The sequence below is a fragment of the Eleutherodactylus coqui genome, chromosome 13 (genome assembly GCF_035609145.1).
Source record: "Eleutherodactylus coqui strain aEleCoq1 chromosome 13, aEleCoq1.hap1, whole genome shotgun sequence".
Classification (NCBI taxonomy): Eukaryota; Metazoa; Chordata; class Amphibia; order Anura; family Eleutherodactylidae; genus Eleutherodactylus; species Eleutherodactylus coqui.
The window spans coordinates 60,013,848-60,039,168 of NC_089849.1; the positions used below are offsets into that span (position 1 = coordinate 60,013,848).

A 25,321-nucleotide genomic window follows, 5' to 3' on the forward strand; every position below is an offset into this window, starting at 1 on the left:
ATCTGGCTTTTCAGAGTCCTGTGTGCATGCTCTACCCTAGATGCCCATAGGAGTGGGGGCACACAGGACTCTGTAAGAGTCGGATTTTCATCTGGCACACGGACCTCACAAGCTGGCACCACAGCAAAAAGGGGAGTATAAAATAAATAATCGCCTGCCCCAACAGCCTCATAACTTAGTTTACGGTACTGGAGGGAGGGGGAAGATTTTTACCCATGTGTTTTTTGCTTTTTTTTCTGGTGACATAATTTCATTCGAGCTTAAAAAAAAATTCTAAGTTTTTAGTTTTAACTCTTTAAAACTTAGTATACTTAGACAAAAAGTTAGGAACTAATTTCCGTACTCTATTTTAGCACCAGATGTTTTGATATTTAAGTAGTTTTGGATTACAGGGCACATATGGTGATGGTTGGGTCTATATATAATAATTATTAGTCCCCCATGATATCTTGGACACAATTTTCCACTGTAGCTTGGGCATCCATAGTCAGTAGCAGAGCTGATCAGAGTTTTTTAGTACCCTGCAGCTCTGCTGTGCCAGGGAACACTCTGTGGTCACGTGATCGCCAGGTCAAATAGCAGAAGTAAGACTTCTACTTTCTCTCTAGTACACAGTGCTCATTGAGTTATGTAGCCTGGAAAGGAGAAGGCAGAAGCAGTTAAAAACTGTTTCTCCTCTGGGTCCTTTGCTGTCACTAACGGTTGACTACCTGACATACTCCTGCCTGATTGCAGGAGCTTTAATCCTGCACCGTACTCTTGTGATAAACCGGGATTAAAGCCCCAGTGCAAGAGCTGTAAAATAGCCATGCTTTTTTTTTTTTTTTAAAAAAGCTACAGCCACACTTCCAAGACTTATTTCTCCAATGCTTCCAAAAACTTGGCTGGGCCAGAAGCAACTCTGCACATGAACTGTATGTAAAATGTCCTGTTTTGGGTACACCGCTCCCAAAGCTCTGACAACAAAACAACCCAGTGTGGTCATAACAAAAATCAGACTGGTAGCGCCCCAATGGTAAGGAATGATGGTTATAATGGCATCTAAGAAGCTTGATAAAGGCTTCCTAGGAGGCCGAAACGCGTCGCATATATTTGAATAAATCTTGTTGAAATTTGAAAAACATCTCTCCAATTTGACCCTACTACAAGCCTTCTGGGAATGAGGGGTGCCATGGACCAGGCACCGCTATGAAGTAAGTCATTTATCCAAATCACCGGAGCGTCAGGGGGCCTTTTTGTTGTCCAGTATCTTTTCCAGTGTGGTCATAGAGCTTCTTGATACGAGCGTATGTACCATATTTTTCCATGTATAAGATGCAGGTTTTTTTTTTTTTGTTCTGTTTTGTTTTACTGTTTCGGACACAAAAAGTATGTTGGGCTATTTACACAGGCTATATTATATTTAATGGGTCTGTGTTCAGTCAGTCAAAAACACTTGTCTGCCTGGGCCCTTTATTCTTTAGGCTACCTGCAGAGATGGATACCGCACACAGGTTCCAGCTCTGACCACGAGCTTGCATGTTTTTTTTTTTTTGTTTGGTTTGTTTTTTTTTTTATGTACTTCGGATGGCTGCGGTGAGCTGCAGTCGGCCATGCGCAGTACAGACTTTTTTTTTTTCTTTGTTTTTCCTGCGCTCTTGCTAGGCGATGACGTGGAATCCGCAACCTGTCCAGTGTTGTCTAGAATCTGCACAAAAATGGAACATGCTGTGATTTTATTTATTTTCTCCTCCCTCTTTATAGCCAGTTCATAATGCTACCTGGCCAGGTAAGAGCTACCTAACAGCAAGCCTGCAGATGGCCGCCTTGTTAGAATAGACATACGAGTTTGAGGGTGTGAGTTGTCCAACAGTGGCATCAGTCATTCATACCATCAAGGAATTCTTTTAGCAGATATCTTGTAATCTTTGTCACTATACATCTGTTAAGCGGTATTCTGCCAATGGGGCATGTTTTCACCCATCCACTAGATATTTGACTATCTTCGTCAGCCCCATTGAGAAGAATGGAGCTGTGGCCACTCAAAAAAAAAAAAAAAAAAAAAAAAATCAGTCCTGAAAAGCTGTACAAAGGCTCATGACATCTCCAACAGATGCCATACAGCACCATCCGTAACCCATGAGGCGATATGGTAGCCATTTGTCGGGGCTGGCTGGCCATCCCCCCCACAGAGTAGTGTACTCTGTTATTTCATCCAGGATAAGACCCCCAAGGACACTTTAACCCTGACAGATACCAGCCAGATGGTGGCCTAGAGGACCAGCTTGGCCTATGGCTGATAAAGGACTCCTATGGACACTTCCCTGATATACACGCCAAATTAACAGGAAGAGTAGAAGTGTGAAGAGAGTCCAAGACAGATGACACTTCAGACTAATGAGATGGATAGTCTTACCTTATCCGTGAGGAGAGGCTTTATCTCTGTCAGCTGGACATCCTGCAGTTCATCCATTTTTAATTAGAGTAATTGACAAGGATGCTCCTGTTACAGGGGAGAAATATTCCGGCATTAGTGGTTGGGATCTACATTAGAACTCATTTGCCCAACAGTATTCCTATATATAATCGGTGTAAGACAAAATTTTAAAAAGGGAAAAACAGTCATCAGGATTTCAGACCTTAAAGTAGCACCCCAGACAAAGGTTTGTACGAAACCGAAGGATGATTCAGCCTATATAAAGAGTATAGTTATATTGTCATGTCTAGAATGCAAACTCCCTCATTTCCAGTCACAGGGTGGTCTGCCGGAGCCCCGAGTCATTATAATATGTACACGTCCTCCACTGGATGCCTGCCACACTGACGTCATGGCCAGCACCCACACTTGCACTGTGCGTCCCTCTGCCCCGACCGGAACGGGCATGCACTGTATGCTAAGGCGTTTACCCCTGGATCTCCCCGGCGAATCGCACCAGAAGCAGAGGTAGGCAGATTCTCGTGCCCAGTGCCAGAGGCTCAGAGTACGACCCATAGGAGATGGCAGACATGCACAATGAGCACCATAAACCAGAGTAATGGCCCATGCAATACACAGTGCTGAATCCAGGGATGCCCCTTCCTCACCGTTCCCTTACTGTCCATCTGTAGAGCCACCAATCCAAAAGACTATTCATGCACATAAGAGTACTAGTCATGAGTCCATGCGGTGGCTTTGTGGGACAATAAATGTCCATTTTTTTTTCCTCTTCCGCTGCGGCCGCGCTCTCCTGTATGGGAGCGCCAGCCGCAGTGGAAGAGCGTGCGGTCAGGCTGCTTTAAAATCTGCGGGTTTTGAAGCAGTGGATTCCTGGCGGAAATCTCGCAGTTTTTCGCTGCGGCCAAACTGAGATCTCTGCCCAGAATCCGTCCAGTGTGAACCCAGCCTAAGGCAGGGCTGAAGCTAGCGTACTACCCTCCCAGACTCACAGTGTCATCTGCTATGAGCCCCATAAAGTATTGGGTTCATAGGAGACCAAGTCCCTCTAAACTAAATCAAGTACCATCAGATTTGTCATAACAGTTTTACAAGTACTATAATGGCAAAATAATTTGGCGCATTGCCTAGTGGGCCCTAGTTACACATGCCATTGTGATGCACTGACATGAATGCCTTTCCTTTTTGAGGTTTATGGACTACCAGTCTCATGGCACAGCTGTATAGCCGGACCCTGCAGTCCATATAGTGCTGTCCTACAGCAGAACATGGCAACTCTCAGGATGCCATGACAGACGCAAGCACTGGGACTTCCTAGTTACCGGCATAGGTCAGATCACAGCTATATAATATGCTGAGAACATAGTGATGGCTGAGCCAAAGTTCACCACTGAACTGTGGGCAATAAGTAACCAACATGCTGGATTAATAGATGCTTCTAGGAAACGCATCTAGCTTTCACAATGCAAATCCGCCTGTGTGCAGGAAGCCTATAGTGTGACAAATTGATACAATTGATGAAGTATTTTATCCATGGGCAGCCGTCACATGAGGACTAACAGGCTTCAGCATGGGGAACATATTCAGTGCATTCAGATATTCTATATGTTGGTTGATAAAGTTAGCTGTTTTTTAATAATTCACCTGTGTTAATCATTGAGAAGAGATCAAGTAGCCTTACCATTTTAGGTCTACAGCAGACTCACGTGTCTCCATTGTTACGGACCAGAAATGGTGTCTACCCCCTCCAATAGTCTGAGGGCACACAAATCTGACAGCATACTGAGCAAACCTCCACGGTGCAGGGAGAAAAAGTAACTGAATCTGTTCATTACTTCTCCAAGAAAGTTTCAGTTAAAGAAGAGACTGAAGTGTGTGTTTTCACAGATGCTTTACCCATAAAATAAAGTCACACAAATCCTGGATACTGAAAAATCTGTTCAAGAAAGATTGGCAAGTGTGAACCTTGCTCTGAAGCAAACAACTTCAGGAATCTTAAAGGAGATGTCTCGAGGAAGCAGTGAATTTTTTTTTTTGCCCAGTCCCCCCCATTAAGTACACATTACTAAGCCCCCCTGTAAATGACATTTCTAGCTGGTTTGTACTTACCGTTCCAGCGTTTCAGCAACTTATAAAAGTTTCCCCAAGATGGCCGCCGGCTCTTTTCCCGTCGCTCGCTGCAGCCCGACGCGCGCGCTCCCGAGACGCTGCCAGCTGTGTCTCCATGACAACACGACGCCCCGCAGCCGCCGACCTGACCCCTGGAGTGAACACGGCCGACCAGTCACCCACCGCCAGGCAGAAGGTAACTGCCCCCCCCCCCCCCCCCCATCACAGCGGCAGCCCCCCCCCCGGCCCAGCGACAGCCCCCCCCAGCCCAGCGCTAGTTCCCCCGGCGCAGCGACAGCCCCCCCCCCGGCCCAGCGCTAGTTCCCCCGGCCCAGCGCTAGTTCCCCCGGCCCAGCGCTAGTTCCCCCGGCGCAGCGACAGCCCCCCCCGGCCCAGCGCTAGTTCCCCCGGCGCAGCGACAGCCCTCCCCGGCCCAGCGCTAGTTCCCCCGGCCCAGCGCTAGTTCCCCCGGCCCAGCGCTAGTTCCCCCGGCCCAGCGCTAGTTCCCCCGGCCCAGCGCTAGTTCCCCCGGCCCAGCGCTAGTTCCCCCGGCCCAGCGCTAGTTCCCCCGGCCCAGCGCTAGTTCCCCCGGCCCAGCGCTAGTTCCCCCGGCCCAGCGCTAGTTCCCCCGGCCCAGCGACAGCCCCCCCCCCATCACAGCGGCAGCCCCCCCGGCCCATCACTTACCAGGATAGCTGGACGGCGGGACAGCTGGGCGGCTTGACAGCTGGGCGGCTTCTCTGGGCAGCTCGGCAGCTCTGCACCTTCCTCTAACAGAGGAAGGTACAGAATGGCCGCTCCAGCGCGCTCCCGAGCAGTGACAGCTCGTCTGCGCATGCGCAGAAGAGCTGTAGCGGGGAGCACACTGAAGCGGCTCGTGCTGAAAGGAGAAGACCGGACTGCGCAAGCGCGTCTAAAAAAGCAAGCTGCCAGCGAATTTAGACGGAACCATGGAGACGAGGACGCTAGCAACGGAGCAGGTAAGTGGAATAACTTCTGTATGGCTCATATTTAATGCACAATGTACATTACAAAGTGCATTAATATGGCCATACGGAAGTGTATAACCCCACTTGGTTTCGCGAGACAACCCCTTTAAGGATTCATTCACATGGAAGCCTGCAAATTCTGTCAGTGTTGCATATGTTTTTTCTGTTTTTAAAGTCCATGTGCCATCTGTTTTTCACGTCTGCATAAAGGGAAACCTCCCATAGATTCATGGGCGATTTCGGTCTGCGAAGAGATGCTAAAATAGGACTTTTCTTATATACACAGAGAAAAGGAGCGACTGAACCCATCATATTAATGGGTTTGTGTATCATTCATAGTCAGTAAAAATAAGGCCCGCAGATGACTAGAAGATAAATGGAGCCGTGGCGATTTGTAGTAAGAGGGCTCCAGAGGGGCAGAACGAATATTCACAACCAGCCATTTCTATTTGAAGGGATTATCTACTGACTCTGGATTATACACTATTAAAAGAGACCTTCGAGTTGTGGGACAAAATTTTGTCCCAGAGCCAGAGAGTGGGGGGGGGGGGGGGGGGGGGGGGGGAGGTGGGGTGTACGTGTGTTTATACTACCTGCAGTTTTTCCTCTGCAGTACACCCAATTAAGGTTATTAAAAAAGGAGAAGGGGGGGGGGGGGCATTTTGGGCTGTGCTAGATGGCTGATGCAGACTTCTGACAACCTACTCTTCACAGTACACTGGTAATGTTAGAGACTACCAATGCATTATACCCGCTTCGATAAACCAGTGTGGCTCATGTGATCAGCCCTTACCAATCAGAGCAGTGCTCAGTGTGCTTTAGGGAGATAGAAGATTGCTGCTGTCATCTTGGATAGCCAAAACAGGATCCAAATCCAGCAGATCAGATGGGGAGGGGCAGAAGACCCGCAGGTAATATACCAACCTCCTCCTGCTACAGAATTTTGTCCTGAAACAGGAGGGTCGCTTTAAAGGACCCCCATCTATTATATAGAATGAAGAGCTGCTGTTAAGAGCAGGACCTTGTGTGACCAAGTATGTGACTCACTAGGGAGGTTTTACCCATCACCATCTGATTGAAGGTTAAAAAAAAACAAAAAAAAACAAACCCCCCCCCCCCCCCCCCTCAATGTGATAAACTAATATACAGAAGACTTTGCACACAGAACTAATACTTGTAGGAAAGGTCTCATTTTTAATGCATCTCGCAATTTTACTAAACATGCTAATCCAATGCCGGTTACTGCAGTGTACTACAACACCTGGAATCAGGCAGTAGTAGCCATGCATCCGATGCTCCTCTGGGTTGACCATGTACATTTGTGAAAGCTTTACGTCCCCTACAGTGTAAGGCCAAGGACATACTGTTTATACAGTGCAGTACTTCCTAGGGGTGAATCCATTTATCTTGATATAGCCATAAAATAGGCCATTTTGGAGAATGTCTGGCAAGCCCTGACTATACATAGACGCTGGCTACATGAACTACATTCACTGGTGACGCAGAGCCCAGACCGCAGCCGAGGTATTATGCTGACATTTCCGAATACACAGCAGTGTGTGGAAACCAGCCGAGAGCTGGCATCCAGGAGACGGCGCGACCTGCTGCAGAGACAGACTGTTGCAGGCATCTGGCTGAATCACAAGATTTCACGATCTGCTTTTATGAAACGTGCACTTTTGTAGCATTTTATATGCAAGCTGCAGGAATGGCTTTGGCTCATTAAGGCACCCTGTACCACGGTCATCATATGCATCACAAGTCTGCTGGTAATCCGGGACCCTTTAATCAGGATGGATTGTCCAATTCAGATAAGGGTTTTTTAAATCCCGTCGACAGATGAGTCTCTACCCATTTTTTACAGTACCAAGCTGTAAAAAGGAAAGGGGGAGGGGAGAATGACCACAAACTGCATCCAACTAGCAATAATCCGCTTCCACACCTGATACAGAGCATTGAACTGGAAGAGTATGCCCAACAATACCCAGTATACAAAAGTCTTCAGGATTAAGACCAACATAGACAAAACTTTGAATTACATCTAGTATCTCATTCCAAAACGCACGCGATTTTACAGTCTCAGACCATACAAGTCTATGAAAACGCGCAGCACTGAAAATAGCTGGATGTGCAGAAAAAAACAAAAAAAACAAACAAAAAAACAAACAAAAAAAAAAAAAAAAACACAAATACACACGTCTCCCAGACCCCCGTCACTTCTGCTAACAGCACTATAACTTAGTTTACGGCACTGTAGGTAGGTGACAGGTTCTCCTGGCCCCCTATCCACGGGTGTTGTTGTATCTTGCGCCGGATCTCCGCCGCCCGGGAGCAGGAGTCGCAGACGAATCTCCGCCGGTCAGCCTAATCTAATAGATAGGCTGACCATGGAGAATGGTGGCAATTCGCAGCATGCTGCGAATTGCCGGCCGTGATCGGAGAATCTCAATGATTCTCCGCTTGTGGACAGGGGGCCGGCGCTTTCCATAGCACTGCTATGGAAAGCTTCAGACGGCGTAATTCCGCCGGTGAGATCACGCCCGTGGAAAGGCACCCTTAAATATAAATATATTTTAAATATCTCGCCCGTGCCCAAAAACAAATCATTGAACCTACAATTGCCTGTCCCTGCTGCCACTGCACTTGCAGGACGTCAGGCTGTGGCAGCCAATCACAGACCTCAGTGGTCAACCCATATTTTCACCCGCTTATTTGGAGAGAGAAAAAAAAAAATGTATATATAAAAAGTTATCATTCAGCATACACTGGACATGTTGCGGCCTGAAATCTGCACCAAATACCCCCTTCACCTGCATAAACTACAGTCCACAGCTCGCTTTACTGCCATAGACAAGTTGGCACACCCTCTTTCATAGCACAAGCATAAGGTGATAAGCTGTTGCTTTCTGATGTCAGCCCACCCCGTACAGACATCGCCCTAACTTTGTAACGGCTTTTTGTTCTCCTCTTACCAAATCCTGAAGAGAAAGCGACAAACAAGTGAAGATTACGACATTTCTTACATCTACATAGAATACACGGCTTGCCCACCACAACAGACTAACAAAAGTACACCAGCAAGTTAATTTTTAGCTTTTCCTAATTGCAGATTTCTTTCAGAAAACTGAAGAAAAGCTTCAGAGATTGAAGACGACAAATCCAGAAACCCCACCGGTTCCTTCACCATGGAAACCAGCCACGGGACTCCGAGCGCGTTGTGCTCCATCTGCAAAAAATTCATTATGTGGATTCTCTTAAAATCATTAACAATATTTTACACGAGCCGAAGTGTTACTTCACACATTTATTGCCACCGTCTGAAGGCGCAGAAGATTCCGTATGAAAGAGTAAGCTGCACAGGAAAAAGCTCAAACCTGAAATGTAGGGCACAGACTTAGATGGAGACGCACGAGCGCCAGAAGGTGAAGGCTCACTTAAGAAGAAAGGTTACATTAGCCATTAATTAGACAGTGCATTGCCAACAATAAAGTGTCAGGGCCCTTTTACACGGGGCGACCTGGCAGGAACGGATACCCGACAGGCTGATGGTTTCTACGCTCTAACAGTGTATATTGCGCATGCATACTGCATGACGAATGAGAAGAGAACAAATTTTTTCATTAAGTCGGGGCGCGCATGTACACAGAGCGATAATCTTCAGATTCTCACTTAATGCGTGAATCTGAATAATTTATCGACCAGTGTAAGAGGTCCCTCAGAGAGCTTCATTGGACCACTGGAGGTTCTTGTTACTGGGCATTAAAGGGGTTGTCCCGCGCCGAAACGGGTTTTTTTTTTTTTAACCCCCCCCCCCCCCTCCCGTTCGGCGCGAGACAACCCCGATGCAGGAGTTAAAAAAACAAACCGCTCAGCGCTTACCTGAATCCCGGCAGTCCGGCGTCTTCATACTCACCTGCTGAAGATGGCCGCCGGGGTCTGCTCCCTCCGTGGACCGCAGCTCTTCTGTGCGGTCCATTGCCGATTCCAGCCTCCTGATTGGCTGGAATCGGCACGTGACGGGGCGGAGCTACACGGAGCCGGCATTCTGCACGAGCGGCCCCATTGAAGACAGCAGAAGACCCGGACTGCGCAAGCGCGGCTAATTTGGCCATCGGAGGCCGAAAATTAGTCGGCACCATGGAGACGAGGACGCCAGCAACGGAGCAGGTAAGTATAAAACTTTTGATAACTTCTGTATGGCTCATAATTAATGCACAATGTACATTACAAAGTGCATTAATATGGCCATACAGAAGTGTATAGACCCACTTGCTGCCGCGGGACAACCCCTTTAAATTAACAGAAGCAAACAAGCATATGCTCCTAAAAGTGGTCAACTGGCACCCGAGTTTTAGCCGATAGCTCGGTACATCTATATCACCTCCGGTTAAGGCCGGGCTCACACAGCCATAAACATGCATACAGCCGATACATAATGTAATTGCGCATGGGCTGTGGGTATACACACGACCATATGTCGCATATATCCAAAGCAAAAAAAAAAATAGAACATGCTGAGTTTTATTTTCTGCTAACAGATTACGTAATTCCGACACGCTAGTGTGATCGGAACTGCAACCGATTGCCTGCGCAGACAGAGAGAATTCAAATCTGGTCGTGCGAGGCCGGCCTAAGGCCAACTTCACACAGGCGAGCGCCACATGGGGCAGTGAAGCCCATCCCCATCATGTGGAATCTCTGTGGATGAGAGGCAGTTTCATGTGAAGTCAGCCTCACATCACTTCAGAGATCCTCTGGCGCAGTTGTCACAGCCACGGCAGTGGACTGCCGAATAGAGATGAGCGAGCATACTCGATAAGGCAAACTACTCGAGCGAGTAGTGCCTTATTCGAGTACCTGCCCGCTCGTCTAAAGATTCGGCTGCCGGAAGGGGGCAGGGAGATCTCCCTCTCCCCCGCTCACCGCCACAACTCACCTGTCACCCATGCCGGCAGCCGAATCTTTAAAGACGAGCGGGCAGGTACTCGAATAAGGCAATACTTGCTCAAGTAGTTTGCCTTATCGAGTATGCTCGCTCATCTCTACTGCCGAATTTCCCCATTGCTTGCCATGTGGCTGGCGCTGCTGCCGGTCGCCCCACTGAAAACAATGGGGCTGCGATGCGAGATCATGCAGTAAGATAAATCGTGCCATGATTTATTTCTTGCATAGCATTGCTATGAAAACATTGCTCATGTGTATGACCCCATTCAAGAGCATGGCGCTCACATGTGTGCATCTCGAAATGCACAAATCTTGCACTATTTTATCACCTGTGAAGCCAACCTAAGAGTCAAGCAAAAGAACGTGACAATGGTAGATGATCATGGGGCAATCACGCAAAATAAAAACTAGCAGGGATCACCAGCAGATTTAACAAGTAATTATTTTGTTTTAGAACATTTCCTGCATTACTTTAAGTTGAGGTTCTAGGACAACCCCTTTAAGGCTGAGTTCACCTAGCCTGAGGGTCTACACTCACCTGTACCAGGGTTCTGTTGCATAGCTGAACACTATTTAAAATAGGAGCACTGACTTGACTCACTAAACTTAGCTGTCCACCTGGCACGTTTCCATCATTTCTGGAGAACAAAAAAAAAAAAAAAAGGGACGTCCACTGGAAGCCATAGTGACCAAAGTCAATACTTTAGGTGACTTTGCCTCATTAAAAGGAGTTGTACAACAGGAAAAATATTGTCCATCACACAGGCCATAAACACTTTTAATAAGTGCAAATAATAGGGTGTATAATCGCCAAATATTCCAGGACCAATGTTAGAATGGAAACATAAGGCGGCACTATTCTGTGTCCAGCTCAGTAAATCTCCAAGGTGGTCGCACATGCTCAGTAGCTCTTTTCTCTTCTAAACAGAGAAGACACAGCAACTTCAGAAGCAACTGCTCACCACACCACTAGTGGAGCAAGACTGAGCAGTGTTGACCACCTGGAAATAACCAAAGTAGTTCTATTCTACCAATCATGGAGTATCTGGGATAGACGCTTTAACACAAAAATATAAAATAAAAAAAATATGTAATATGTCAAACCTCAGGCCAGAAAGGCTGAACAGATTAACATTCTGTGAAGCTAGCTCAATATACATCTATAGCAGTTGGAGATACTTTGATGGGTCACGCAAAATTCTCTGCCAGACATTTAGTTAAAGTGAACATGTCACATTGAAAGTGCCAGCCATTCTGCAGGCAGCATGTTCTAGAGCGGAGCAGATTTATAACTAGTATTTTAGATCTCTGCTCATTCTGGTCTTAGTGGACCATTGGGCAGTCCCCTCAAAGACTAACAGCAGTGTCATTCCCAAGTAGCGGTCAATCACTGTTGAGTGAGGAGGAACAGGACCAGCAGCTACAGAAAGATGGGTCAGTGCTGGGAACACCCTTCACTCTGAAACTGCAGAGCAGAACTTGCAAACCAAATATGAGGCTTTCTATATGCACATAAAGGAAAACTCAATGCTGAAAACAGGCAAGTGCACCATTTAATTCTGCAGGAACTTCGTAAGGTGTAATGATTTTCGTGTATAAAAGGGTTCCATAGTCTAAATGATAAATTCTTGCAAAACTAAGCTTAGAAACCTACTACACACTGAACTCAGCCATAAAACTGTATGCAGCAAGTGCATTAAAGGAATTACTGAAGGCTGATAGAATTTTATCATCATTTACCCAAAGAGATAAACCACTGACTGCTGTATAGATATAGTCTGAAGAAAAAAAAAAATATATCTCACAACCAGTCATTGATTTTGCAGTATAACCAGAAGCCAACACAAGCAGACTGGGTAGTTCCAATTGCCCAGGCTTACCCTTCATACCCATACACCCTCCAGGCTGTAATTTGTGCATATAAATCATTAAGTGGCTTCAGTAGACTGCTGATGGGCCTAGAAGGCAAAAGCAGAGAAAATTCCTTGAATTCTATGCTGCCAACTGGATGTAGATTTTTTTCCAATATGGCATTGCACTATAATTGCAGTATTAGAGACAGTTAAAAAAGGGTTCCCCACTTTAGACATCTATGGTCTATTCACATTCACAGCAGTTTTTGTAAAGCCCAAGAGCACCAGCTACATCGAGCTCCTCCTGTACGCAGCACAGTCACTGCACTCCCGAGCCATAAGGCATTTACGTCACATCCCATAGGCGTCCAGGTTGGCAGAACCCTTTAACGTACAGGGACAGTTTGTATTAACAGAATAGGTCTTCAGTTCCAATTTATCAGGCTCAGCTTCAAGAAATGTAAGAGGATTAAATGTATTCTAGTGGGTAATAAGCGGCCGTGATGGGCACAGTCATGAATATACATTACATGGAGCAGAGCAGCCAGCATATCCATTAATTGGCCGAGCGAGAAGGACTGCGTGGCTTTAAAGTCTATCTAAGTAATTTGCAAGATTTCAGGTTCTCTTTACACCTAGAATTCGATGCCTTCATTAAGGTTTTATAAATACACCCGAGAACAAAAGAACCAGTGCGCACAGCGGTGGGGCTGCTGAGAGCCAAGAGCGCTCAAGGAAAGACAATGAAACAGGGAGGAAAAGGGAGTGAATTTCTTACCGAAAATTCCTTTTTCCCGAGTCATCCTGACGGCAGACATGGAGGTTGCACCTTGACCTCGTAGGGACAGGAAGCAAGAGACTTTAAAAGGCTCCTCCCGTCTCCCATTCACCAGTGTCTTCTAAATTACTTACATGGACATGTCGTGGTTAACCAAGGAAGATATTTATTTGCTCCGAAAAAAAAATAACATGGTTAGTTCCATTTGAACACAAACAAGAGGGTAGCTTACCCAGACATAACACAAGATAATATGCACAAATTTTCCGCATTAAAGGAAATGTCCAACATAGGAGCCTCTGGGCTACAGATTCGTGCCCGCATAAACGTTTATATAAACGTGTGAATTTTTGGGAGGGAAATACGTGCCGTCAGGATGACTCGGGAAAAAGGAATTTTCGGTAAGAAATTCACTCCCTTTTCCCAGCGTCATCCTGACGGCAGACATGGAGTATACCAAATTAACTCTTTAGGGAGGGACCACTGCCTGCAGGACCCTTCTCCCGAAAGAGAGAGATCGGAGGAGAGGTCCGCATTCGGCCTGTGATGTTTTGCGAATGTGTGCAGGTTGGACCATGTGGCTGCCTTACAGATTTGGTCCGGCGTCACCATAGCCCTCTCTGCCCAGGAGCAGGATACTGCCCTGGTAGAATGGGCCTTGAGTCCTTCAAGGATAGCGCTGTTGCAGGACGAGTAGGCCTGCTGGATGGTGGATTTTATCCGGTGGCTAATGGGTCTCCTAGAAGCCGCTCTTCCTCTGCCTGGCCCCTGAAATTGAACAAAAGACAGTCAGCCTTCCTAAAAGGATAATGTCTGCTCTGGGTAGCATAGAATGGCCTTCCTTGCATCCAGGCTATGGTAGTCTCTTTCCCTATCGTTTTGAGGATTTTGACAGAAGGATGGGAGAATAATTTCTTGCTGTCTGTGGAATTTTGAGGCTACCTTTGGAAGAAAAACGGGGGTCTGTTTTTTGTAGGACCCTATCGTCCTGGCTTAATAGGTAAGACGTCTTACAAGATAGGGCCTGGGGCTTGCTTACATGCCTTGCTGCTGTGATAGCTACCAGGAACACAGTTTTAAACGTGAGGAACCTAATCGGAATCTGATCGATAGGTTGAGGGGGTCTTTGCAGAGGCTTTGGAAAACTAGGTTCAGGTCCCATGGGGGAAGCTGTACTACAGCTAACTGACCTCATTCCTTCTGCCGCTTTCATGAACCTGCGGATCAGTCTATGATCCGCCAAAGGTTGGTCTAGAATGGCTGAGAGCGCTGCTACCTGTACTTCCAGGGTTCCTGCTCTCAGGTTTTTATCTGGAGGAAGTCCAAAATCTCCGCCACCAAAGTGTCAAGATTGGAGACCCCCAGCCCCCTCCAGGAGGAGAATTTTTTCCCCAATCTTATTATAAGTAGCTGAGGTTACAGGTTTTCGAACTGGCGTAGAGTTGCGATAACTCTGGAGGACAGACCTTGTCTTAGCGTCTGTTCCTCAATATCCACACTGCGAGGTTCAGTCTCTCTAGGTTGGAGCAAGGAACTGGGCCCTGCGCTAGAAGGTCCTTCCTGGATGGAAGGCAGATTGGCTCCGAGATGGCGAGCTTTAGGAGCACCGGAAACCATGCCCTTTTTCCCCCAGTGTTGGGTGATCAGGATCAGCGTGATGTTACTCTGCTGGACCTTCTGAAGAACTCTCGGGATCAGGGGTATGGGGGAGGGGGAAGGCGTACGCCAGACTGAAGTCCCAACTATGGGAAAAAGCGTCTAACCCCTCGGACTTGTCCCTCGGATCTAGGGAAAAATAGGCGGGACATTCTGAATTTTTGCTGCTCGCAAACAGGTCCACCTGTGGACTGCCCCAGGTTTCTGTAATGAGACGAAATTCCTCGATTCAGAGACCATTCCCCGGGGTCTAGGCCTCTTTGACTTAGAAAGTCGGCTGTCAGGATCTGGGATCCCTTGAGATGGACCGCTGTCAGGGACTGTACCGTGGACTCGGCCCATCGGAGAATCGGGGCTGTTAATTTCAGTAGGTGAAAGTTTCTGCTACCTCCCTGGTGGTGAATAAGTGAAACGGCGGTCCCGTTATCCGGGAAGATCTTAACATGCTCCCAGATGGCCCTAAGCTCTCTGAAATTTGAGGTCTAGGCACGCAGTGTCGGACCCCATTTGCCCTGGAGCAAACGCTGCCCCACTTGCGCTCCCCAGCCAGGCTGGCTTGCGTTGGTGACTACGGAGATGAAGGGCTCTGTCACCCATGGGGACTCCGCCTCTAGGTTGCCAGTTAACCGCCACCAGCGGAGGGACCTTGTGACCGCTGATGACACGGGCGTTCTGCGGTCCAGAGAGGTTGTTGCCCCATCCCAGTTGCCCAGGGTGGCTCTCTGTAGAGTCCTTGAGTGAGCCTGGGCCCAAGGAATAATGCCGATACAGGAGGTCATGAGGCCCAGGAGCCTCGTTGCGTCCCTAATCGTTATTTGTTTCTTCTGGCCGCATTTCTGTGCTGCCAGACTAAGTTTTTCCTGCCTGGGTGGAGGCAAAGACAAGATCTGAGACACTGAGTCTATCTGTACCCCCAGGAGGTCTTTCGCGTCTCAGGGAGAAGACTAGATTTAGGGAAGTTAACTAACCACCCCAGTCTCTGAAACAGGGAGATGATTCGGCTGGTATCCTCCTTGAGGATCTTCGGCGAGGATGCCATTACTAGGAAATCGTCCAGGTATGGGACAATGTTAATGCCTGCCACGTGGAGATGCGCCACCATCTCTGCGCTATTCTAGAGAATATCCTGGGTGCCGTTGAAATTCCGAGGGGTAGGCACTGGAATTGAAAATGGTGTACACGGCTGCCAATCCTGATGGCAAACCGCAGGTACTTGTGATGTTCCGACAGGACTGGGACGTGGTAGTACGCGTCCTTTAGAACGACGGTACTCATAAAGTCCCCTCTTTTGATCAGAGTTACTGCAGACCTGATGGTTTCCATCTTAAACCTTTTGTAGGTAATCAACCTGTTCAGGCCCTTCAGATTAAGGATCATCCGAAACTGTCGTTCGGTTTTTTGATCAGAAATAGGGGTGGGTAGAACCCCAAGCCCTGTTCTACTGCGGGGACCTGGACTATCGCCCCCATCTGTAGCACCTTAGAAATTTCATTTCCAAAGATACCCTGCAGGGCGGGCGATTGCGTGGGGGCCGGGAAAGCTCAACAGTCTGCCCCCCCTGGTACTCGCCTACAGGGGAAGGGGTTGTTTTTGTCTTACTCCTGCCTCCTTTGGGGTAGGACCAGCACCCCGTCTTTCCTTTGCCTCGGTATGGCTTGAAGGATGGCGGAGGTTTGTGGGGAAATCCCGTTTTTGCTTGGTCCGGGAAACTGTGGGTCCTGTCGGTAGCTCTTTTTAGGATCTCCTCCGAGTCCGCGCCAAAGATGTGCTGGCCATGAAACCGAGATGTTACACGGCCTTCCTTTGGAAGCCGTATCTGCTTTCCATGTTTTCAGCCAGACCGCCTGTTGCTGATCTAAGTAGAGGCATGCATCCCAGTAACGTATCTCTAGGGGCCTTCTGTTTAATCTGGTCATCGAGTTCCACAATCAGAGGAACATCGACCTCGCCACAGAAGTCGCTGCGATATTGGACTTCAGCGTATAGGCCGTTGTTTGCCAGGCCCATTTCCATCAAGGCGTCAACCCTGTCCATCGGGTCTTTAAGATGAGAGGAGTCCTTGAATGGCAGGGCTGTCTTTTTGGCCATTATGGCCACCTGTGCCTGACGCCGCGTGCGGCCGCACCAGCATGCCTGGAGGAGAGAGGCATCTGAGCCCATGGCCCGCCGCTCTCCCTGGCTGAAACCACTGCGCCGAGCTGTGGCAGGGGAAGGAGGGGACCCAAGGACCTCTGGTCCGTCACTCCGACCGCTGCGGTGGTGAACCCCGGGCGGTCAGACCTGTGGTCCGCCGTGCTCCCGGACCGTGCGTAGATGCTCACGTCTTTCTCCACAAAGCGGAGTCTCTCTTTATATTCGCAGGACAAATAGAGGTGTTTGTTCGCGCAGCGCACTCATACGTGATTACTTCAGGGTATCATTAAACGGAAACACTGTGCGGTTCCTTGGTCTGAGCCCGCCGGACACGGTGTCCTGTACGGATCTTGGCTCGACCACATCCCCTTGTATCCCTGACTGCTTTGATCAGGTCAGCCAGGTCCCCAGATGAGAAATAGTACTTTATATTCTCATCCCTGGCGTCAGGGGGACGGTCAAAGAGTTCGCCATTTGACAAGTTGCCCAGGCATTGCTCAAACTCTGAGCTCATTAGTGGTATGTGGCTCGCCCTTTTAGCGGCCCTTCCTTCCGCTGAGCTGGGGGGAGACTGGAAATCGATGCCCGGACCTCCTCTCTAAGCAGGGATCTAATATCTTCCCTGAATGCGCCTGTTTATCCGTAAGGATCCTGGAGGTACAATCGGGGCATAGCGCTCTTTATACGCTTTGTCCAGTTTTTTTTTTTTTTTTTTTTTTTTTTTTTTAAAGACACAGAGCGCCTTTTCTGTGTTTTTTCTTTAGGTCCTGTTTAGACCGAGTGGATTCACTGTCCTGCAGAATATACATGCATGCACATAAGGGAAAAACACACAATGCTGAATCCCTGAGCATAACATTCCTGCAACAAGTAACACTTACAGTTTGCAGGGCTTCCATCTCTGGTTCCTTTGTAGTCATGATGCAGAAACGCAGACAGAACCAGGTAGACAGATAAATCCTTCCCTGAAGGTGTGCTGTCAGTGGAAGCTTGTCGGGGGGGGGGTCTCTATTTTCAAATCTCCCGCTGTTCCGGGTCAGCTGACGGCGTCTGACGTCACCGCGTCACGCCGCATCATTGGTTCCGCCCCCCCGACGCCGCGCGCGGCCGCGCCGGCATGCCTGGAGGAGAGAGGCATCTGAGCCCGTGGCCCGCCGCTCTCCCCGGCTGAAAAACAACTCCGAGCTGGAGGAGGAAGGAGGGGACTCAAGGACCTCTGGTCCGCCGCTCCGACTGCTGCGGTGGTGAATCCCGGGCGGTCAGACCCGTGGCCCGCCGTGCTCCCGGACCGCGCTGACTCTCCGGAGGGGAGATGAGAAGGGAAGCAGCCCTGTGGACCGTCAATCCCTCCAGTCAGCCTGCTTGGAAAAGGGTGAGGGGGGAAACCAGCCCTGTGGCCCGTTCCCCCAGCTGTCATCCTGCAGCTCCCTGGAGGGAGCTCCTCTTGCATGTCCCTGTAGGGACAGGAAGCACTGGTGAATGGGAGACGGGAGGAGCCTTTTAAAGTCTCTTGCTTCCTGTCCCTACGAGGTCAAGGTGCAACCTCCATGTCTGCCGTCAGGATGACGCTGGGAAAAAAGTCATAATTGCTCAAAGGTTCTACAGGTTACAATTGTCTCTGCTCCATAATAAAGAGACATCAACACAGCGACTTAAAGGGGACGTCACCGAGAGACAGCTGGTCTAGAGGCACGGCACGTTCTACAAGTCTGAGCCCCAAATCATGTCTCCAAGTGCACTGGCACATCTGTGTTTCCCCAAAAATAAGACACTGTCTTATATTATGGCACTGTGCCTCTTGAGGCAAAAATTTTTTTTAGTGGGGGGTGGGGGTGGGAGAATGGTGTTGTATAATACTCACCTAGCAGCCAGCATTCGGGTCCCTCACGCTGGTCTCCGTCACTGCTGTAGGCTTCCGTGTCCTTTGACATGCCGACAGAGCAGTTCTTACTGGTAGCAGGTCTTGAATACCCCTCCTCCAGCAAGCTTAATAGAGGGAGTTGCCATTTTCAAGTACATGCCCGCTCGTCTCAAAAGATTCGTGGGGGGGGGGGGGGGGGGTGAGCGAGAGAGATATTTTATCCCCCCCCCGTTCCTCCCCGCTCTCCCCCACCGCCCCCCGCATCTTTTGAGACGAGCAGGCATGTACTCGAAAATGGCAATGCTCGCTCGAGTAATTTGCCTTAGTGAGTATGCTCGCTCACCTCTATTTGCAGCCCATCTTATTTTTGTGCCAATCTCACATGAGTAATACATGGAAGCGTGTGATGTCCTGCACATCACGGACGGGGTGTAGGAGTTAGTTCATCAATGACATGTGCATTCCTGCTTACAGTACGTTCTACATTGGTGGGGTGGGGGGGTGGTCATCCTTCCTGTACATTACTCAGGCCTTTGCAAATGACCTGTTGGAACAAAAAAGGATATAGGGATGAGTCACTTATTTTACAAGTCTTCCAACCCAACATGGAAAGTTTGAAGTCTTTGGGGCTGTACTGCAACACCAGCGTGGATTTATCCTAGTGATCATGGGGGCACAGCACATACTGTGTTTCCCTGAAAATAAGACACTGTCCTATTAATTTTTGCCCCAAAAGAGTCAGTGTCTTATTTTTGCTTGTCTGTTGGGTATTCAATATTAAGGGGGTTATTAAAAAATCTAAAGACAATTCCCCCTTACCACAGGATAGGGGATACGTTTATGATCAGAAGAGGTCTCATGTTCCCCTAGTCACAGCGGGTTGATTCTCCCATCCAGTTGAATGGAGTGCATGCTATGCATGCGCAGCTGCCACTCCATTCATTTCAACAGGGCTGAAGGGCTCACTCTAACCATCTGCAGTAGTTTCAGAGAAAGTGCATGGAGGGGCACCGAGCACGCATGACCACCGCTCCATTCATTCAGTGAGGAGGGGAACATAGGACCCAGTTATTGCCATTAGTGGAGGTCTCAGCAGGGGGATCACCTAAAATCATAAAGGACTTCTGGCACCTGGGCTATCAACAGAATAGAGTATTAAATGTGAAATGGTACATTGAATGTATCATCCCCCTCTACTTTTCCTTAGTCAGACCTCATCTGGAATACTGTGTCCAGTTCTGGGCACCCCACTTTATAAGAGACAGACAAACTGGAGCAAGTTCAGAGAAGAGTTACCAAGATGGTGAGCGGTCTGCAAATCATGTCCTATGAGGAACAGTTAAAGGATCTGGGAATGTTTAGCTTGCAAAAAAGAAGGCTGAGAGGAGACTTAATAGCGGTCTACAAATATCTGAAGTTCTGTCACACTGGAGAGGGATCAGCCCTATCCTCATTTGTACAAGGAAAGACTAGAAGAAATGGGATGAAACTGAAAGGGAGGAGACACAGATTAGATATTAGAAAGTGAGGGTGATTAATGAGTGGAACAGGTTACCACAGGAGGTGACGAGTTCTCCTTCAATGGAAGTGTTCAAACAAAGGCTGGACAGACATCTGTCTGGGATGATTTAGTGATCCTGCAATGAGCAGGGAGTTGGACCTGATGACCCTGGAGGTCCCTTCAAACTCTACCATTCTATGATACTTTACTTTCTTTGAGTGTTGCCACTGTGCAGTTATTGGCCCTTAAACAGAGCCTGCACTATATAAGTGATAGACCGTCCACTGTTGTATGTATGACATCTTCATTGGGCGGAGCTGAAGAAATTACTACTCATGGATGGGGTGGCTCTTAAAACAAAGGACATGAACAGATGGATCACAGGCAGTGGTGGCCTGCCCACCAGACGGTCCATCGCTAGTTTGCATATAGCGCATGCTGAACTTGAGGGCCGATATCTGCAGAGGAGACACTAAGAAAGTAATCAAAACTTTTTTACATACTATCGTACATTTAAGAAAAATAAAAAAATAAAAAATAAATAAATAAAACCACGCACACACGACCGACTTCCTTTAACTTCCATGTTCTCTACAAGACAGTTTCAGGAACATAGCTTTATCATTCATTTTTAGGCCTAATTTTCCTTTAATGCAATGCTCTGGTTTCTGGACTGGAGGGGGCATCTTCTATATAGTTCCAGGTCCTGTTTTCAGCCATCCAAGATAGCTGACTATCTTCAGGCTACTTACTTCCACAGCGCATTTTAAGTGTTACGCAACTAATGCACTATACCCATCCTGATTGGCCAAAGCTGTTCATGCAATCACCACTGACCAATCAGAAAGCCATCAAGACTATGTAGTTAGAAAGCTTCTAAAGCCATAATAGCTTGCCAAAAACTGATAGATTGTAGGGGTGGCATGGAAGAACTGCAGGTACTGTAATATACTCCCAGGACAGAATTTTGTCCACAAACTGGAGGGTTGCTTTAAGAGTGCTGGCTCTAGACGGGGCTAACATTCCCAGCAAGCATGTCTACAGCCATTTACAGTACAATATGGATGGGGTTGTCAGATCTGCAGCACACTTGTTATGTTATAGAATTGGCGGGGCATGCTCACCACGGAGTCCACCCTCTGCAATGCCCAAGATTGAAATTTACAGCCAGACCCATAACAAACTGCAACTTATGAATTTTGCAGCAGATTGGAAGTTACCCACCATGTCTGGACCTGACCAATATCAGTGACCTGATTGTACAAGACCAACTACTCCGACATTTCCCCAGCACCAGGTTTGACCCCTCCCCCCAACTACTCCGACATTTCCCCAGCACCAGGTTTGACCCCTCCCCCCAACTACTCCGACATTTCCCCAGCACCAGGTTTGACCCCTCCCCCCAACTACTCCGACATTTCCCCAGCACCAGGTGTGACCCCTCTCCCCAACTACTCCGACATTTCCCCAGCACCAGGTGTGACCCCTCTCCCCAACTACTCCGACATTTCCCCAGCACCAGGTGTGACCCCTCTCCCCAACTACTCCGACATTTCTCCAGCACCAGGTTTGACCCCTCTCCCCAACTACTCCGACATTTCTCCAGCACCAGGTTTGACCCCTCTCCCCAACTACTCCGACATTTCTCCAGCACCAGGTTTGACCCCTCTCCCCAACTACTCCGACATTTCTCCAGCACCAGGTTTGACCCCTCTCCCCAACTACTCCGACATTTCCCCAGCACCAGGTTTGACCCCTCCCCCCAACTACTCCGACATTTCCCCAGCACCAGGTTTGACCCCTCTCTCCCCCCCAACTACTCCGACATTTCCCCAGCACCAGGTTTGACCCCTCTCTCCCCCCAACTACTCCGACATTTCCCCAGCACCAGGTTTGACCCCTCTCCCCCCCCCCAACTACTCCGACATTTCTCCAGCACCAGGTTTGACCCCTCTCCCCAACTACTCCGACATTTCTCCAGCACCAGGTTTGACCCCTCTCCCCAACTACTCCGACATTTCTCCAGCACCAGGTTTGACCCCTCTCCCCAACTACTCCGATATTTCTCTAGTACCAGGTTTGACCCCTCTCCCCAACTACTCCGACATTTCTCCAGCACCAGGTTTGACCCCTCTCCCCAACTACTCCGACATTTCTCCAGCACCAGGTTTGACCCCTCTCCCCAACTACTCCAATATTTCCCCAGTACCAGGTTTAATCCCTCACCCCAACTACTCCGATATTTCTCTAGTACCAGGTTTGATCCCTCTCACTAGTAGGTTCAGCACAGCAACAGCATGATAATTACAGAAGTGTACTGGAATGTACAGTCTAGAGGACGAATCGCTGCCAAAAACCCTTCAAAGAATCAAAAGGCAAGAGACTTCTTATGCATGAAAACACAAGGACTGGGGCGCCGAACAATAACAGGGAGTGATCTGGCTGACATTTCTAGCTCTACAGGAGACTTCCCCATAGAAGGGTTATTGATTGCTACTTGGATGAAGGCCTACAGCCAACAGAAAGCAGTGCAGATGTAAACTGAAGGCTTAGGGGGCACATTTTGGCTAATTGAGTTGATTTGGTCTGAAATAGAATGAAATGAATAGATAAGTTCTTGACATGCGACAACCCCTTTAAGTTATAGCCCATCCCTTGAGCTGATAATAAGTATCCGATCAGTTGAGTCCTTGAAGGAATGGAGCAATTGTCAAGCATCCAGACTACCACTCCAATGGGACTGCTACCAGAATTCCAGAGAAACCAGTTAAAGGGCCAAATCCGTCATTCTCAGGAGAGGAGGGGGTTCCAAAGGTCAGTCACCAACTGATCATACAGGCATAGCCTAGGGTAATGCCACCAGTTTTTAACTAGTAGAGACCCCTGTATGGGTGCAGGGGGATTCACCAGTATCTTTTCGATAACAGACCTGGCTTGGCTCCCTTCCAGAGAAGTGCGGCGCTCCAATATCGGCATCAGCCTCATAGAAGTGTATGGCACCACCAATCTAGTCACCAAGGGCCACCATCTTCACAACCCCAGCGGTTATACATGTTTATCACCCATCCTGTGGATCGGTGATTGATCTCTTGACGGGATGACCTCTAAAAGTAGCCATGATTTCCTAATCCTGTCCTTTCTTACACAGATTGTGGGCAGCGCCAGTCCAATCGCTTGACCAGTCTGGGGTAAAATAATAAACTGGGACATACTCCTGCAGTGCCGCCAGATCCAGCAATGCATTCCCACTGTGTTGGGATAGTGGTCAGATGACCGCTGCAGCCGCTTACATCCTGAGCGCCATGATGCCAGCACTTCAGGGATGTGACGCTGCAGCAGTCACCAGACTATCACAGCAAACACTGGGACCACAGTGGTGCTGCACAACTGGATCCCAGTGGTGGGGAGGCAAGTACTTCCCCCAGCAGCCCTATTATGGGAGAGGGGGTAACCAGACAGACAACCCTATTAGTCAGGACACCTTCTGCAGGTACTGGCCCTGGGAGTGCAAGAAAACTAAAGTTCCATTTCATCCAGTCTCTTTGCAGCAGAGGTCATGTTATACATGGTGTATCCACACTAACATATAGGATAGCCAGACAGCGATCCATTCAGGAGGGGCTGCAGACATCAATCACAGGCAGGTTACAGGTGGGACTAGGAGAAGGGCTGCAGTACAGGAGGATCAGGGGCCGAAAGAGGAGGAAAAGAGATACAAAGTATCCATTACTACATACAGTATTTACACAGTAACGGAGATGAGGATGAACCCCCCCCCCGTACACCATTGGTATGTCCCAGCAAACTCCAGGCACACATCTCGCTGCAGACTTTCTGGCCGCCCCGTGTGAAGCCGCAGCATCTACCCGTCGTCAGCTCGTAGCGCCGCGCACACCTGTCCCCTCCCGGCCGCCTCTCACCTCCGCAGTGACTCTCGCCGTCCTCCTCGCGGTGCCGCGCCGGCTGCTGTGACCCCGGGATGACGGATACCCAGCACCGCCCTCTGCGCGTCTTTAATTCCCGGCGTTACGCCGCCAGCTATTGGCTGCCGATGACAGCTGCGCCGGGAGATGAGAGCGCGGCTGTGATTGGTGGGCGGCGGCTGGAGCCATTTCCATGTGTTGTCGTTATTATTATTATTACATGGGGGCGGGGCTACACGATATCAACTCCCCTTGCTGATACACGTCCCCCTCCCAGGGCGATATACTGGCTCTATACATTCACCCTCCCGGGGATGGTATACAGCCTCCAGCGGCCCCGACATGTCACCTCATTTATAAGCAGGGGCAGACGACAACTCACACAGTGCTCCACCTAACAGCATAGTAGTAGCCACAGCGCCCCCTGCCGGCTCACACTGCCCCACAGATGAAACCCTGAGCGGCCTGACTGGTGGCTAAGATGACATCTAGGTTACATTTTGGGTGTCAGCTCCCTCCCTGAATGCCACCTATTCATGCTGGGGCCCCCCATGGTCCTGGTGAACTACAACCCCCAGCAGCTGCAGCTTCAGGTTCCTGCTGGGGGTTGTAGTCTTCTCCACAACATGCTGACGTGCAGTATTAGGGCTCCTTCGGACGGGTGTTTGCGTTTTTCTGCACACCTAAGCGGAACGTATTTGCGCCGTGAACAAGGCGCTCTTGCATGTGTATCGGCACATTTTACAGTACTTTTTGCACATGCACGTTCACGTGTGCGCCGGGCACCCCCCACTGTGATTTTAAGGCTTATTTAGCCTAATGGGGTCCAGAAAAAAAGGAGATGAGGGCACAGCTTTTGGAGCCAGAACCAGATGTGGATCCACAAAGGAGAAGTTGTGTCTGGGCTTTAGGCCTCATGTACACGGGGAAAATCAGGCCTGCCGCAGATTCTCCATGCAGAATCCCGCAGCGGGTCCCTCCTTTCCCGCGGACATGAGGCCTAAAAGAAGAATTACGTACCTGTCTGAACGCTCCGGATCTCCCCTCCGCCGCGTCCGGATCTTCTTTCTTCGGCCCAGCGGATGTGCTCGGCACGCTGGCAGTGTGCCGCACACATGCGCCGTGCACCCTTCTTGAACTCCTGCTCTATTGCGCCGAAGA

The 25,321-nt window shown here is 48.9% G+C and overlaps 1 protein-coding gene across 3 annotated transcripts in view; it reads right to left on the bottom strand.

Annotated features, from left to right (window-relative positions):
• NDRG3 (NDRG family member 3) overlaps positions 1–24,262 on the bottom strand; it is a 51,218-nt gene extending 26,956 nt beyond the window's left edge. For 2 of the 3 annotated variants that reach the window (XM_066587356.1, XM_066587354.1), the window contains exons 1-2: positions 24,158–24,262; positions 2,396–2,482 (exon numbers count right to left, since the gene is read on the bottom strand). In XM_066587356.1, coding sequence (XP_066443453.1) covers positions 2,396–2,452 — 57 coding nt within the window. In that variant the 5' untranslated portion in view covers positions 2,453–2,482; positions 24,158–24,262. Of the gene's footprint in view, positions 1–2,395; positions 2,483–24,103 lie in introns of all 3 variants that reach the window. The other variant, XM_066587355.1, reaches the window with a different exon arrangement.
• Positions 24,263–25,321: the final 1,059 nt, after the last annotated feature.